The sequence below is a fragment of the Lasioglossum baleicum genome, chromosome 13 (assembly GCF_051020765.1).
Source record: "Lasioglossum baleicum chromosome 13, iyLasBale1, whole genome shotgun sequence".
NCBI classification, from domain to species: domain Eukaryota; kingdom Metazoa; phylum Arthropoda; class Insecta; order Hymenoptera; family Halictidae; genus Lasioglossum; species Lasioglossum baleicum.
This window is the reverse complement of record NC_134941.1, coordinates 15,805,387-15,819,803: the sequence shown is the minus strand read 5'-3', so window position 1 is coordinate 15,819,803 and position 14,417 is coordinate 15,805,387. Positions and strand designations below refer to the sequence as shown.

The window sequence follows — 14,417 nt, the reverse complement described above, 5'->3', positions numbered from 1 at the left end:
GCGTCGAACAGAGAAGAAAGAAACGATTAAAGCTGTGAGCACGTGCGATCTTTTTAAGCGATGTTGACAGATTATGTGTTTTTTTTCTTGGGGAGCATCTTATTGCAAAAGGGCATTGTTGTGATACCACAGATGCAGCTTCATTGAAAACTTTAATAAAAACAAAAGTAATGCGTTAATCGACTCGTGTTGGCGATCTGTGTTTCACTACCATTTTAACGCGGCGAGTATACACTGTGTAAATTTGATCTTTTATAGAAAGATTTGTTAGGAAACGGAAAGCTTCGAAGAATAGCTTGATTCCAGCGAATAGTGTTTTAGTATTTGTACCAATTTTTATGAAAAGGATCATTATAGCAATAGGACGAGTTTTTCAGAGGAATTGCAATTCATGAAATCGTCTCCTCGAGTTTAAACAGATTCATTTTCTGTGCGGTTTCGTGCCTTGAATTCAAATTCAAATGCACCAGAAGCGTACTACGCGAGTCAAAAAAAACCAGCACAACACCAACGAGATATAAAATCGTACTTTCCTATACAAATAAATACCGCCTGAATAACAATATAAATATTTAAAAGCCTCGTTGAAACGATCTCGTCAGTTTCTATATCGTATATATGTATAAATATGTACCACGGACTTTCTTGCATCGAAAAAATGAACGCCAACGTTCAACTTTTTCCGGGGCCGAAATAAATGAACCAAAATTAATCAATAATTCTTCGTTCGAATAATCGTTATTGCTCGAGCGAGTGAAACGGTATAACTCGTTTGGGAAATTGTGGAAATGTGGAAAATGTACAGGCGAGGACGTGGATTTTGAGTCGCGCAGTGGAGAGTTTTGTTCCGCGTCATTTCCCACCGTGCTGCGCGTACGTTTCGTTCTTCCGTTATTCGCCATCTTGTCTTTGACGTCTGTGGACGTGTGCCACTTAATCGGAGAAATAATTCTCCCGGTTGGAGTGTTGATTCGATTTCGTCGAATAAGTCGAGAACTCCTGCCGAAATGAGTTACGGCAGGCCGCCGCCTCGAATCGACGGGATGGTGTCCCTGAAGGTGGACAATCTCACCTATAGAACGACGCCGGAGGATTTGAGACGTGTGTTCGAACGATGTGGCGAGGTCGGCGACATTTACATACCCAGGGATCGTTTCACCCGGGAGAGCCGTGGATTCGCGTTTGTCAGGTAAATCTTCTCTCATTCCCTGAAAACGATCGTTTAATTCATCTTAAAAGCATGCTTCATTTCCCGAAGATGTAACTTGCACTAAGAAGTTCCACCGCGTTGCATTAACGTTCTACTTCTTAGCTGGAAGTTATTTCCGGAAAAAGCTGTACATCATTATCATCATTTAATCCACTGTACCATCGCTACGCCTTTACGATAGATATAAGCTGCGGTGCCGCCAGGCGTTTTGCGTCTTATCGGTTACATATGTATTTATGTATTTATATGTATACATAAATACAAGGTATATATATATATATATATATATATATATATATATATATATATATATATATATATATATATATATACACACACACACACACACACACACACACACAGGGTGTCCCGAAAATCGTGGTCCAACCCCAGTCGGGTGGTAATTCTATTTACATTCTATTTAAATACATGTAAGAATGAGTCGAAAAAAAAGAATAATTGTATTATCTGTAAGTTTCGAAGTATGAAACTTCTGTTTCTAGAATAAAGGAAAAAAAAGTATTTAGTAATCGATATCACGGTGATAAGATCGCAATAATAACCGGAAGCAAATTACGACATTATCGATGTTTAATAACGCAAATACGGGTAGAAACAGAAGTTTCATACTCGGAAACTTACTTACAGGTAATACAGAGCTACCTGACGGATATTCGAACTAATTTTTTTTTTCAAATACTCAGCATTCATTGAAAAAATGTTATTCCTTTCTTTTCGATTTATTTTTACATGTATAATTACCATCCGATCGGTTGGACCACGATTTTCGGGACACCCTATATATCTATACCTGTGTGTGTATATATAGTTCGTTGGGACAGTCGTGCTTATTTTTCTGTGAATTTTTAGATTCTATGATAAACGAGATGCAGAAGATGCGTTGGACGCCATGGATGGAAGATTGTTGGATGGCAGGGAACTTAGGGTTCAGATGGCACGATACGGACGACCAACTTCCCCACATCGCAGCCGTGGCAGCCGTCGAAGAGGAAGGTAATTATCTTTGATATATCTCGTTGATAACTTCTCGGCTAATCGAGCACAACTGATAATAAAATGTAGACTTCCCGGATCATTGGTCTCCGTACATATGTTGGTGCGATCTTCTAGTTTCTAGTATTATAGATTAAATCTTCTGATAACATTTAATGCCAAATTCATGACAAAATGAATACGTGTTATTTAAAATGGTCGCAGTTCAGCTAGAAATCTTTTTGCGCAAAGATCCGCTGTCCGATTATGAAACTCTTATTGCTTTTATCATATTTTTTGATTTTTTCATAATCCTTTCCATTGTTAGTAAATTTGTAGAATTCTCATATATTAAGCAGGAATACTTAATGTCAGCCTCGATGAACAAATTGCTTAATTGTTTCCAGATCCCGCAGCAGGAGCAGGGACCGTAGGCGTTCCCGTTCCAGGTCACGTAGCAGGTCCCGAAGCCGTGACAGAGACCGACGGCGGTCCTACAGTCGTAGTCGAAGTCGTTCACGTTCCGATAGCAAGAGCTCACGTGGAAAGTCTCGTTCCAGGAGCAAGTCTCCTGACAGACAAAAAGACAGTCGTTCTAAATCAAGGTAACTACTCTGTTGAAATATACTATATGTGAATAAATAGAAATATATATCTACGAAAATGAACTGAATCTGTTATGATAATACTTGTATCTTTTTTGTTGTTGTTGTTACTACAGGGACTGAAGTAATTGAACCATAGGCGAGTACGACTGTGAACAGATGCACGTGCCGCGAGTGCAGAATAATCGTTTCTTGAGAATGAAAAGGTATTCTATTACCCTCTAATACCTAGAGCAACACTGTCGCACGTTCACATTTCTTCTATCACTTACATATTAATTATGACGACGCACTCCTTTGGGTTCGAAAGAGAACCCAAATACTAATTTTAATGTAATGTATCTAGACTGTGAGTTTAAAGGAGCTCATGAAGATTCTCGTTTGCAAGTTTTTTTTCTCTCTTATTCTCTCGTAATTAACTCTTTTCACTTCGTTAGAAGTGACAAACTTGGTCACGTGCTTATATTTCGCTCAGAGAAAAGTACTACATATGCGTATTCCTATTATTTTCTTTTTTTCTATGTACGATTAAGAGCTATGTCGTGACAATTGAAACAGCTTGTGTTCTGATCATTGAATTCAAGTTTTCATTGTGTCCTTGATAAGAGTTTTAGATAATGTGCACTATATTAGCTATTATATATATATTTGATGTTCGCGATTGATCTTTGAATATTAGAACAGGCATAATAATTTTGAGTTTCGCAACCCTGTAGAGAAAATAAAAGGAGGAAAAAAAAGATTGTTGTGTTAGCCCGACCGTACAACGTTTCTTGTCATTTTTACAATCGAAGCATAGTGTGCACAACTTCTAGTACTTTGTCGGCGTAAGTGAGTTGTAAGATAACACAAGTCTATTCGTTTTCTTCCACTTCTCTTGAATCTTGTTATACAACTATTTTAAGCCGTACCGGCGTGTAATGAGCAATGAACTGCGGGAAAGCATCAATTTCGATTAAATATGTCCAATTGCGAAAAAAAATCGTTTTCCCGTCATTATGAAATTGTTTGAACCAAGCAAGGTGGATTTAGATATGTATCCCTGGAACAACATCGGGATGTTGATGTGTAATGGTAATTAGCAGGTAATGTAGTACGTATGTGGTCGGTTGAGTCCAGTTTCTGTACAAATTTTAAACTGAACCCCTAAAAGAAACAATCGTTCCTCTGGTTTTTCTCCATGATCGTTATAACGAAAGAAAACTTTATCGACCTTATATAACACTAGCAAACGGAAAGAAAGCAAATATTAAAATTTCTCTGGTACACACACGACTTTTTAGAGATAAGTTTCTGCGTTTCTGTAATAGTATACAGGTTTATTTATGTAAGTTTGCCATTTATAATAAAGTGTAATAAAATGCGGAAGACGGAACTATTCGCATAGCGTTAGACAGTGATTAAAAAGCTAAGTATAATTGTAGGCAGAGCATTAGAAAAACACGTTCAATCACTTTGTGTTACTTTTTAACTCTAAGCTTTCACACGTCAGTCCACATTACTTGACTCTTGAGAACGAGTTCTATAAGTTCTCCCACGACGTGTAAACTGTAAAAAAATACAGAGAGCAACTCTCTCCTGTGATACTGATCGAACAAATTTCAAGATAATTTCCTTAGAAGAAAGACCAGTAACACCGACTCGTCATCGAGTTGAGAATAGTCTTTGGGATTGCATAAATTATTGAGTTTCATTTACGTGTATAACAGATTCAGTCAATGTTCTTCCGACAAAAAGAAAAGAAAAGAAAAGTATTTTAAAAAATCCTCACACACGGATATAAGACGTTTATTCGTTGTAACTAAGTTGTAATTTTATGGTGCCACAGGCGGTGGAAAGGAGTGGCGTGGCGAGTGTAGCCGATGATGGGGTAGCTGAGAGTAAGCAGTAAGCCGAGAGTAGCAGGGCTGTAAGCAGTTTGCAGTAGCGAGCGGTTGGTGGTCTGGTGAAAGCAGGTTCGCGCGAGTCGAGATCAGGGCGAGAAAAAGAGAGAAAGTGTGCGAGCGAAAGCTGTCTCTCTGGGGGGTCGGCGTGCAGAAAATCGCAGAGAGGGTACACGGTTCGAGAGAAAGCTGAGAAATAAAGCAGAGAGAGAGAGAAAGAGAGCGAGAGGGAGAGGGGTAGACGACCAAAGCCGCCGCGGTTGCTGGTTTCTCGGCCGTCGTCCGGTTTGCAGGTAGCACGTGAGCATCACCAGACCTCGCGAGCAACGACTCACAATTTCAACTGTGTTACGTTTGCCAGTTACTCCGCGTGTTTCTTGATGATCACTTCCAGCTCTGGTGTTGATTAGAGAACGTACTTTCTCGTCCCAGCAGTGTAGGTTCCATTTTGTAAGTTCTGTGGTCTATCCTACTATTGGTATCTCTCAAGGGGGTATTTTTGGTAAATCGATGAAAGAATTAGCTTCCAACGAATTCTTTTATAAAATATTCTATTCGAGCTTCTAGGCCAATTACTATATACATTTCGCTAGTTTGTTTTCGCTTCGAAAAATCAATTCTTTGATCAGGAAACTGAAAACGTCGCCCCTCGAGGATACAAATTCGAAATACAAGCCCTTATTTTGCAAATGCGTCCCCCTCGCGGCATTCAATATTTCCTTTGCAATGTTGCTTTGTCGTTTGAATTTTTTGATATACGTTTCATTGACGGGACTGCTTTAAGATTTCTCGGGGAAAGTGTGTAGAGTAGAGTCTATAAAAAAAAACAAAAGTATTTATCTAAAATTTGTGATCATCGCTTGAAACACTTGCCGCCACATTCGAAATAATTTTGGGGAGAGTTCAAGGGGGTTGGGGGATGGAATCCTTTCGCTTTTTTCCTGTGCTTGTCTTTTCAGGTGCCAACGTACGTCACTGGAGTAAGTATATGTTTTAATGGTAAAAAAGTGATGTTGGAATATACAGATGATTTAAACATTTCTTTTCTTAGAGGAGAGAGAGAGAGGAGTGAAGCATATTGTAGTAGACTCGTGGATGGGTAAAATCAATAAAGACTATTAAACAAATGGAATTTTTTTATTATTTCTGACTTGCTCATCTTTACAAATGGAAGAATAGAAACCCTTTTAATATATATATATATCCGTGAACACTCCGCGTTTCATTACACATTCTTTTTTTTGTCCTTTTCTTTTTCGAATAACAGCTACGGAAGTATTTTAAGTCAGAATAATATTTTCTCATTATCGTACTGACTGACTAGTTCAATCATAGTGATAAAGTATATGTTATTCATACACGATCTTAAATCTAACATAACCATCGTATTTATCAACATAGCGTCGATAAAAAATATTGCTACAATTTAATGTAAAAATTCGGTACTTAAAAACGAATTTCTATTGCTATAAGCCTACTATATCCTTAAAGAGAAGATTGTGACTGAATCATTTGGAAAGATACGTACATGCAGATCTTTTTAAATATTTCGTTCTAGCGTGGCAGACTAGTTGTCCTTGTCCTTATTGTCTATGGATTTCGGTTTTAAAATATACGGTTTCAAACAACGGAATACTACGTACAATATTATCGCTAATATATGACCGCCAAAATATACGCTTTTGTAATATTGTATCGACTCTTCCATCCCCAGTAATAGGAATGGTACTCCTAAATACGCCATGCAGGTTGTTTTCTCGTACCACAAGATTAGTTGCCATACCCGCCTCTCCTAAAACAATCAAATCAATTTATCCAAGTCACAAAGTTGTTTCTACCTTCGAACAAGATTAGCTTATTTTCAGTTGATACACCAGGGCTGTTACTTTCCTTCGAAGGTCGAAGATTTCGAAGCTTATTCGGAAAAGTAGCAGTCAGTTATAGTTATAGTAGTTAGTTAATATGTAGTTGATGATACTATTAGGTCGTTGCGCATATGGAATGTCTGATTTTGAACAGTAACGTTAAACAACCGCAACTATTTCTTATTGATCAAAGAATCACACGTCTCTCGATTGCGTTATGGTAGACATTGAATGTCTTGGTCACTCGCATGTTTCATTTTACAAGATTGTCATCTCTATTTTGTAGTTCTTTTTACTATCAACAAATAGTGCGTTGATTAGCAGACTACGGATCTTTATGCAAAATAAAAATTCCTTGCACCAATTGCAAAAGTGACCGGAGCTGTATACATACTATATGTTGATTAGTCAGCACATTTTCACCAAATATTATCACACAATGCTATCAGACAATATGCTGTTGTTGCACGCATACAAAAAGAGCACTCGACAATCGCACCGATTCACGTTGAAATCAAAAATTTATATGTGTAAATTAAAATTGAAGATAGGATCGCGCGCGCTACCTTTGTACCTGAAAGTGACCTACAACGAACGTGTCAGCTATAATAGTATTTCTCGATTAAAATGCATCGCAACATTTGCATTCTAACATCGGAAATTCATATACATACAACAACCTAATAGAACTATACTGGACTATATTGTGTGTGCAAGAATTTGAAAATGTCGAATTCGGACGAATCGAGAAGACATTTTTGGGATTTCTCGCGCACCAAACGGTATAGTTGTTTGATCTTTGATACCCACCAAACTACCCTCCTTGCTCTGATGATAGAATTTCATGCCAATGTCCTCGCTCATCAAGAACAAAGGAATCTGGCAAATGCAGAAGTAGTAACCGGCTTGCCAGCCGTGCCAGGCAGCCGAAAGCGTGAATGTGGCCAGAGTTCGTAAACTTTTGTACGGAAACCTTTTATATACATATACGCCCATCCAGTATTGGATGCAAGCATTCCACGACTTCATAGCGGTCCTCGTAGAATGACACGTCTCCAGCTTCTTCACGTTCATATTATATACAGTATCGAAATTGTACTCTTGGTTTTTCAATTTCGTTTCAGGTTCATTTGACCTAGAATTTCATTGATTTAGCAGTCGTCCTTGTGATTGTGCTCGAGGCGCCAAAGGATGAGAGAGAGAGAGGGAGATTTTTACATAGCCTGAATAGCCTTGTAATCCCGAGGTCCTAGGCCTATCACAGGGTTGGCCTCCACAGGATATGCTCCAAGCCCAGCCATTTGGCAAGCACATTCGGCCAAGGCCATACCGATATACATTCTTAATTTGAAACTGAAAAACGTGGGATACATGTAAAAGTATCTGGCAAGAAAAGACTGTTCCGCGAATGCGTCTGTAGTGACATACTGAAATTGAACAGAAACTTTAAAAAATAAACGATTTCTCTCCGCGAAATCGGTCAAATAAAACTGATATTACTCTGGTAGGGAAAACTGCATTCATTAGAAGATAAAATAAAATGAAGATTCCGGTTTGCTTGAGCTTGAAGTATGTGAGTGGCTCGGGGTCCACGTATTTAGAGAATGGCCTGTGCAAATGGTCCCAGTATGTTCTGTAACGGTAGTAAGGACCTGAAAGAGAAATATGTATATGTTTAATACGATAGAAAAATTTCATCGAATTAACGTATTACTAATTATTAGGTGATTAATTTTTTAAAATCTATGGTTCACGGCTAAAGTGACTCTCTCTCTCTCTCTCTCTCTCTCTCTCTTTTCAATGAAACCTTCAACGATGACAGCAATTTTCATAGGAAACTAACAAGTCACCGCAGAATTATCAAAAGTCCTAGGCTTCCTGCAGGTAGATAAAGCGTTAAATCAAACTTTTACCTGTCAGGACTCCCATGTAGCTGAAGCCGTAGTGAAACACATCTAGAAATCCAATATTTTTCATTGCCTCAGAATTTACTCCTTCCGGATCGTCATCGGATGACTGATTGGAAGCTGCATTGATCTCGAAGGCTAGTCCAGATAATTTTAGCGTTAATATCATGAGCACAAGGTTCGTGTGGGATGGAGATTCTGGTAGACCAATATATTCCCCTAAACGGAATATAAACAGTAGGTAGAAGAATGAAAAAAAGAAGCTTGCCAGATGACATTTTCTGTAAAAAATTAATTTCTAAGTAACATTGGGATTTAATAGAAAAAAGAAAAAATAAATATTATGTATCAAGCGTTTCAAAGATATTGATAATTATTCAGGTCAAAATTGCATGCAAAGTCATGACAAGTACATTTGGTTGTGTACGTGTATATATGTATATGTTTGTATGTAGGTATGTATTTGTGCATTTATATGTTCTTCAACTCATTACCACTCACGCACGCACAAACTATCGAATGAATTAATCAATCTCTAAGTATATTGGGAAACCTCTTGAACTTTGATATTAGAGCAATCAAGTACTATTAATAATATACACCGACATTGATGATTGGTATTGAATTACACCGATCATGTAGTACACTGTACACCGCATCCATTAAGATCGAATATCTCTCGATAAAGCTGTGAGAAAATCTCTCGGTCTAGCGGTGTATCGTCGTTATTAATATCTCGTTTATTATAAATCGTGAACAAAAAACCAACTGCAATCGTGTGGATAGAGCAGATTTTATTATAATGTCACTGTGTGATCACTGCGGATATACCGCATAAAAATCGGTATATATTTACAAGTTTAATATACGATACTGCGGCAGTTTGCTGATAGACAATGAGAATACGATCGTACGAAGTAAATACGTAGAAACCGAAATGCAATGCTGTACTGAGTTAATAGATTTGCATATTTAGTATTATCGTGATATCGTACTTTGGAGTGAGCTTGGTTATAATAATCGTGTTAATCACGGTACTGATTACAGGATGAATTACATGACTTCCAGAAACTATCGTAGCCAGAAGGAAGCCGATGCTCGTGCACGCCCATTGTTTCGCCTGCACATTTTCTATTTGTTGATAAACTTTTCCGATAAATACACAGCACACAAGTATCGCCACGTAGAATACATCCGACCAAAACATCTTGTCGGCTTGACTGCAGCAGCTCGACTGCGTCTACCCCATTTATATGTAGTCTCCCACACTGTCTCCCACCGTATTGCATTTCGCTCTGTGCCACTCTGTGCTCTACTTGGCTCTACTGCTCTGTATCCTCTGTATACTACAATACGCGGCAGTGCTATAGTCTCTCTGAAGTCTGAAGAAACCTTTGTACCTTCAGAACAGATACAGTTATATTATCCTGTGACAATTAGAATTCGTTCGTACAGCAGTTACGAGTTTGGTTGTTTCACCGAATTCGTTAATTCGTGGATTTTACGGGTCTATCACACAACAATGAGCAATTTAAATTCGTCTTAATTATATGGCCGATGTTCCAGAGCTGGGTAAAATAATATATTTGGAATAGTAAATTAGTAAATAATCCAATTTATTTGAAAAAGTATGCGTACAACTTTAAAAATAAAATATATTTTATTTGATGCAGTAATTTTTGAAAATAGTATTTTATTTGAATAATATTGAAATTGTATTTTGTAGGACTGCCGTGTAAACTAGCATTTCAAATAGCGTAAACGTTTGTAGATTTTGACGAAATTTTCAGAATATGTATATGTTTAATTCACACAGATCTATATACAGAACGTATTTTTTAGAAAATGCAACTTTTAGTATTTTCTCTACAATTCCGACCAATTCCTTTTCATATCCTGCAGTAAACTAATTGCTCTAGCTTCCCAGAGAAGTTCAAATCGTAGCGTCCGAATATTATAATGCGAGTCATTGTATATTTGTTGCAATGTTCCAACGTGTTCTAGTACAATATATATCGAATGTAACTTGACGTCGCGTATTTTGAAAGCGATGCTGCATTCCGCGAACAATTTCATGGCTTTATCATTATGTGTGATTTGCTTACATACATATATAAACTATTATACACTATTAACAAGGTCAATGTCGAATACGACCAAGTTGCTAATATGTATCTTGTGTGGATAACATTGCAAAAATGTCGTGGAGAGCATAGGGTTAAAGAATCCGAGAATATTGATCTTTTTTTGGCTTCTGTTTTTTGCAAATGGTGCAGAACACTTTTATTTTCTGTAAAGTTCGAGAGTTTAATCATTTACACTTCTGTCTTTAAATAAATGGATAAAACGTTACAAATAGATGTTTTAAAAGATAGACACGCTGATTGGTTAAAATTGGTTACAGTGGTATGATTTATTTATATTAAAGTTTTTTGTTTCGACGTTCTTTTGTATAATGATTCGAAAAGGAAAAAAAAACAGCAGATTCGGTGAGAGAGAATAGATCGGAAAACTACAAGTGTGAATTCAGTTATTAAAATCGTTGAGTTGAGTTTATACAAACAAGGACATATCATGATCGAACGCATGCTGAAAAAATGCGCAGATTTAGTCGAATAGTATCAATATGAAAGTCGAGATTGAACTGCTTGTTATGTTAATGTAAATAGTAGCAGTGATGCAAAGTGTTTCGTATAATTGACACGATTACGAAAATTCTAGGACTTTTTGCCGAGGGCTTTCTGCGTCAGTTCCGTTTTCTTTTGCTGGGCGAGCTCCTTCTGCTTCTTCTCGAGTTCTCGTTTTTTGGCCGCCTCCTCTCGTTGTTGTTTCACTATGGCTAATCGTGCTAGATCCGCACGAGCTTCATCGGTTTTACCAGCCGCGTGTAGTTTCTGGTAATTCGCGAAAGCCTTTTGTTTTTCTAATTGCTCCCTGAACAGAGAAACATTGACCGCGGTTAATATTTAAGAAACGCATTTTACTGGTACGCATTTTACTGGTGTTATACCTTTCTCTTCGAGACAACTCCGGTTTCGCAGAGTCTAAGGCTTGATTTAACGTGGATAATTTCTTTGTTTTCTTTTGTACCCTATTTGGATTTTCAACTTGAATTAAATTTTCTACACCCTTCGCCTTCCCCTGGAAATTAATAATTGCAATTTAGATATCGTAGTCAGTTTTACAAACTTTCTACGTTATTACCTCTCCTTTAGATTCCGATTCGGAATCGCTTTCGCTTTCACTGTCCGAGCCACTGGTCGGAGAAGCTTTCGGTTCTTCTTCCTCTTCTTCGCTCTCTTCGCCTTTGTTCTTCTGCAACAGAAAATTCCTATGTGACTTCTCGAGTCTACGATGGATAATGATTATTCGCCAGTTCCCTATTCAGATTATGTTTACGCGATAGTATCAAGGGACTGGACAATCCACGAATTGGATTTCTGAGAGTTCTACCCGTTGTTCGGTTACGACTCTTTAACAATTCTGAGAGAGAGTTTCGTGCTCTGTCTTGCGAATAGAACCCGCCGCACCGTTCGTAGAATATCGTTCTTCGAACAAAATGTCAGCGCGAGTGCAGTAGTGCATGGAATCAGACTCGACCATCAAAGGACAATTCGACCTTACGTACTTAACAATAATATCTATAAGCCGTTGTGCTGTCGGTTAACCTAAAAATACTGACTCTCCATTGGAGCTTTTTTTCCTCCTGGCGCCGTTGCTCCTCCAATTCTTCCGGGCTGGTAAAGTGACGATTACGGCCCTTGTGACTGACATATTTACCTGGAAAAAGATTTCATTTGATCGAAGGTCCTTTCCTCGAGGTCAAAACGTACGAAATTGCGTTTCCGAATCGGAATAAAATGTGGTGGGGACGAGAAGACATTTTTCTCGGGCGAAAAGCGTAATTAATTTATGCGCTTACCGCGCGGCATTTTTTTGTAGCGAAAGTTCGATAGCAGCCTGTGCGATATTCTACGAAAATTTCTCGTGAGAAAGCTCTCTTTCTCAATGCGAAACGACAATTTCGTTTGATGTCAGATCAACTGATCAACACTGCGCTGCTGCTGCTGCTGATTTCAACGTCAACCACGAGCCACCACGAGCTCTAGCGGCATAAAAGCATTGCACACGAAACATTCGTGAGTGTGAGGAGTCGTGTCGTGAGTATGGTTAGAACATAGACATATAGAGATAGACTGCGCCGTCTTATGGGCGAGTTGAAGCCCACAATGGCGGCGCGCGGTACAAAGAGTGAGAGAGAGAGCATTAGCCGGGGTCCATAGCGCTCTCTTTCTATATGATGTGTCGACACATCAATTAGAAAGAGAGCGCTATGGACCCCGGCTAATGCTCTCTCTCTCTCGCACGCCGCCATTGTGGACTTCAGCGCTTCGTTCAGGCCGCGCAGTCTATCTCTATATGTCTATGGGTTAGAAGCTTGCATCATCATGCTGTAATGTTCCAAGGACAGAGAAGATAAATTCGTACGATATTTATCTACTTTCTATAATAAACAACTATTTATACCGATGTATCAAACGTTATCTTTTTCTTTCAATGAATACTGCGATAACATGTCGACGAAAAACCGCGCGCCAAACCGAAGCCTGCGCTCGTCCCGTTTCTCGCATTCAACTCTCTAATTTATTAGAAAAGCATTTCTTTTTTCCAATTTATTTCACATCTATAATGTTTGCATAATCAATCTATTACACTGATTTACACCGTTATCGCTAAATATCTGCGTTTACGCAACGAGTTTCTATTTTTTGCGAGGTGTTTTCTTATCTTGTACTGCGTAGTTCATGCTTGATAACTATTTACGCGGGTTCCGTTCATTTCAGCAAAATTTCTTTGGTACACGTACGATAAAAGAGTATATTACACTTTTATAAATTGCTACTCCGCAAAAGCCATTTTCGAATGATCGACCATATATTGTAAAATTTCTGCAGATTTCGTATACCAGAGAGTATGCGTATACCAATTTCAGTGTTTTCATGTTTTTCCAGAGTCGATCGTCAATCCATGACCTGTCCGCTGTTCGCTGTCCGTATTCGCATTTATGACACGTGGAAAATTGAATGTCATTTGCAAGTCACGAGAGCATGAAATTTCCGATGGAAACGTGAAATTCAAACATCGTCACGCAGCTGTTTACATTGGCAGGTACTTGGACTTTTTATTCCGAACGTATTATTCCGTAAATTCTATTGCGTAACGCAATGAGTTTTCCTTTTTTTCAAGTTCTGTCGTATCTATACATACCCCGACAGCACAGTCTGCCCGAGCCCACCGCCGGACCCAGCTAGCCGAGCCCCAGCCCGACACGTTACGGGCTAACGCAATGCTTGGCTCAGCGTTGAGACCAAATCAGGACGATTTAGCCTGGCCCCTGTGCACAAAAGGGCGCGATTTTCACCTGCCGGGGGCTCGAGCCCAGAGCCTGACGGCCGGGCTGGGATTCAGCCTGTTTTTGAGAGGGCAGCACGGTATCACACTAATGTGGCCAATCAGTGCTTCGATTGGGCCCAACTTTTCTCGCGCATGCGCGACACAGGGCGGGTCGCATCAATGTGGCAGTACTTTGCAAATGCGTAGCAGTCTCCCTTGTTACCGACAAAAGTATAATAAGTTAATAAATAAGACCTTTGAGGGCGATTGCTGCCTAGATTGACCTTTATTTGGCGTTTTTGACTACTGAAAAAACCCGTGTTTGTATTATCACGCAATGAGAACGCGAATCCCGCACCCTTGCAATCTTGCAAATCGGCTGAATCCTAGCCCGGCCGGCAGGCCCTGGGCTCGAGCCCTCGGCAGGCGGAAAACGCGCCCTTTTGTGCACAGGGGCCAGGCTGAAACCGAGCCGGTGTGCCGTCGGGGTATTTATGTATTACGGTAGTTGCGACGATCGAACGGAGTATTTGAATTTAGTCTGTGATGCGACAAAAGTT

At 39.1% G+C, this 14,417-nt stretch overlaps 4 protein-coding genes across 5 annotated transcripts in view; 2 read left to right on the top strand and 2 right to left on the bottom strand.

Annotated features, from left to right (window-relative positions):
• The first annotated feature begins 792 nt into the window (after nt 1–792).
• Sc35 (SR family splicing factor SC35) lies at nt 793–5,823 on the top strand. 2 transcript variants are annotated; one of them, XR_013010286.1, is made up of 5 exons: nt 793–1,189; nt 2,081–2,224; nt 2,611–2,808; nt 2,925–3,014; nt 4,637–5,823. XR_013010286.1 is itself a non-coding variant. In XM_076436863.1 (4 exons), exons 1-4 carry the CDS (start codon nt 1,008–1,010, stop codon nt 2,929–2,931), a joined length of 531 nt encoding a protein of 176 aa, XP_076292978.1. In that variant the 5' UTR covers nt 849–1,007; the 3' UTR covers nt 2,932–4,172. The 2 variants fall into 2 exon arrangements, 1 of the variants encoding a protein (XP_076292978.1); XM_076436863.1 differs by lacking the exon at nt 4,637–5,823 and having other exon boundaries at nt 849–1,189; nt 2,925–4,172.
• On the bottom strand, nt 5,810–9,785 carry Frj (membrane bound O-acyltransferase domain containing farjavit). Its single transcript, XM_076436831.1, has 6 exons — nt 9,459–9,785; nt 8,470–8,744; nt 8,057–8,208; nt 7,775–7,983; nt 7,367–7,691; nt 5,810–6,483 (listed from the first exon to the last, which is right to left on the bottom strand). Exons 1-6 carry the CDS (start codon nt 9,668–9,670, stop codon nt 6,259–6,261), a joined length of 1,398 nt encoding a protein of 465 aa, XP_076292946.1. The 5' UTR covers nt 9,671–9,785; the 3' UTR covers nt 5,810–6,258.
• Nucleotides 9,786–10,423: 638 nt separating this feature from the next.
• On the bottom strand, nt 10,424–12,600 carry LOC143215086 (28 kDa heat- and acid-stable phosphoprotein). Its single transcript, XM_076436862.1, has 5 exons — nt 12,386–12,600; nt 12,146–12,243; nt 11,668–11,778; nt 11,474–11,604; nt 10,424–11,397 (listed from the first exon to the last, which is right to left on the bottom strand). The coding sequence occupies exons 1-5, from the start codon at nt 12,393–12,395 to the stop codon at nt 11,181–11,183; spliced, it is 567 nt and encodes a 188-aa protein (XP_076292977.1). The 5' UTR covers nt 12,396–12,600; the 3' UTR covers nt 10,424–11,180.
• Nucleotides 12,601–13,489: 889 nt separating this feature from the next.
• Arl4 (ADP ribosylation factor-like 4) overlaps nt 13,490–14,417 on the top strand; it is a 67,431-nt gene continuing 66,503 nt past the window's right edge. Inside the window, exon 1 of the mRNA XM_076436860.1 lies at nt 13,490–13,632. The gene's annotated coding sequence lies outside the window, so the exon portion shown is untranslated. The remainder of the gene's footprint in view (nt 13,633–14,417) is intronic.

Excerpts from the sequence above, each read along its gene's own strand:
- Frj (XM_076436831.1), bottom strand. The coding sequence starts at position 9,670 with ATGTTTTGGTCGGATGTATTCTACGTGGCGATACTTGTGTGCTGTGTA. Across the intron at positions 7,984-8,056 it reads ATGCAGTTTTCCCTACCAGA|TATGTCACTACAGACGCATT; the intron begins GTAATATCAGTT and ends GTTCAATTTCAG. Across the intron at positions 7,692-7,774 it reads TACAAGGCTATTCAGGCTAT|GTCAAATGAACCTGAAACGA; the intron begins GTAAAAATCTCC and ends ATGAAATTCTAG.
- LOC143215086 (XM_076436862.1), bottom strand. Across the intron at positions 11,605-11,667 it reads AATCGGAATCTAAAGGAGAG|GGGAAGGCGAAGGGTGTAGA; the intron begins GTAATAACGTAG and ends ATTAATTTCCAG. Across the intron at positions 11,398-11,473 it reads GAGTTGTCTCGAAGAGAAAG|GGAGCAATTAGAAAAACAAA; the intron begins GTATAACACCAG and ends TTCTCTGTTCAG.
- Sc35 (XM_076436863.1), top strand. The coding sequence starts at position 1,008 with ATGAGTTACGGCAGGCCGCCGCCTCGAATCGACGGGATGGTGTCCCTG. Across the intron at positions 1,190-2,080 it reads CGTGGATTCGCGTTTGTCAG|ATTCTATGATAAACGAGATG; the intron begins GTAAATCTTCTC and ends GTGAATTTTTAG. Across the intron at positions 2,225-2,610 it reads GGCAGCCGTCGAAGAGGAAG|ATCCCGCAGCAGGAGCAGGG; the intron begins GTAATTATCTTT and ends AATTGTTTCCAG.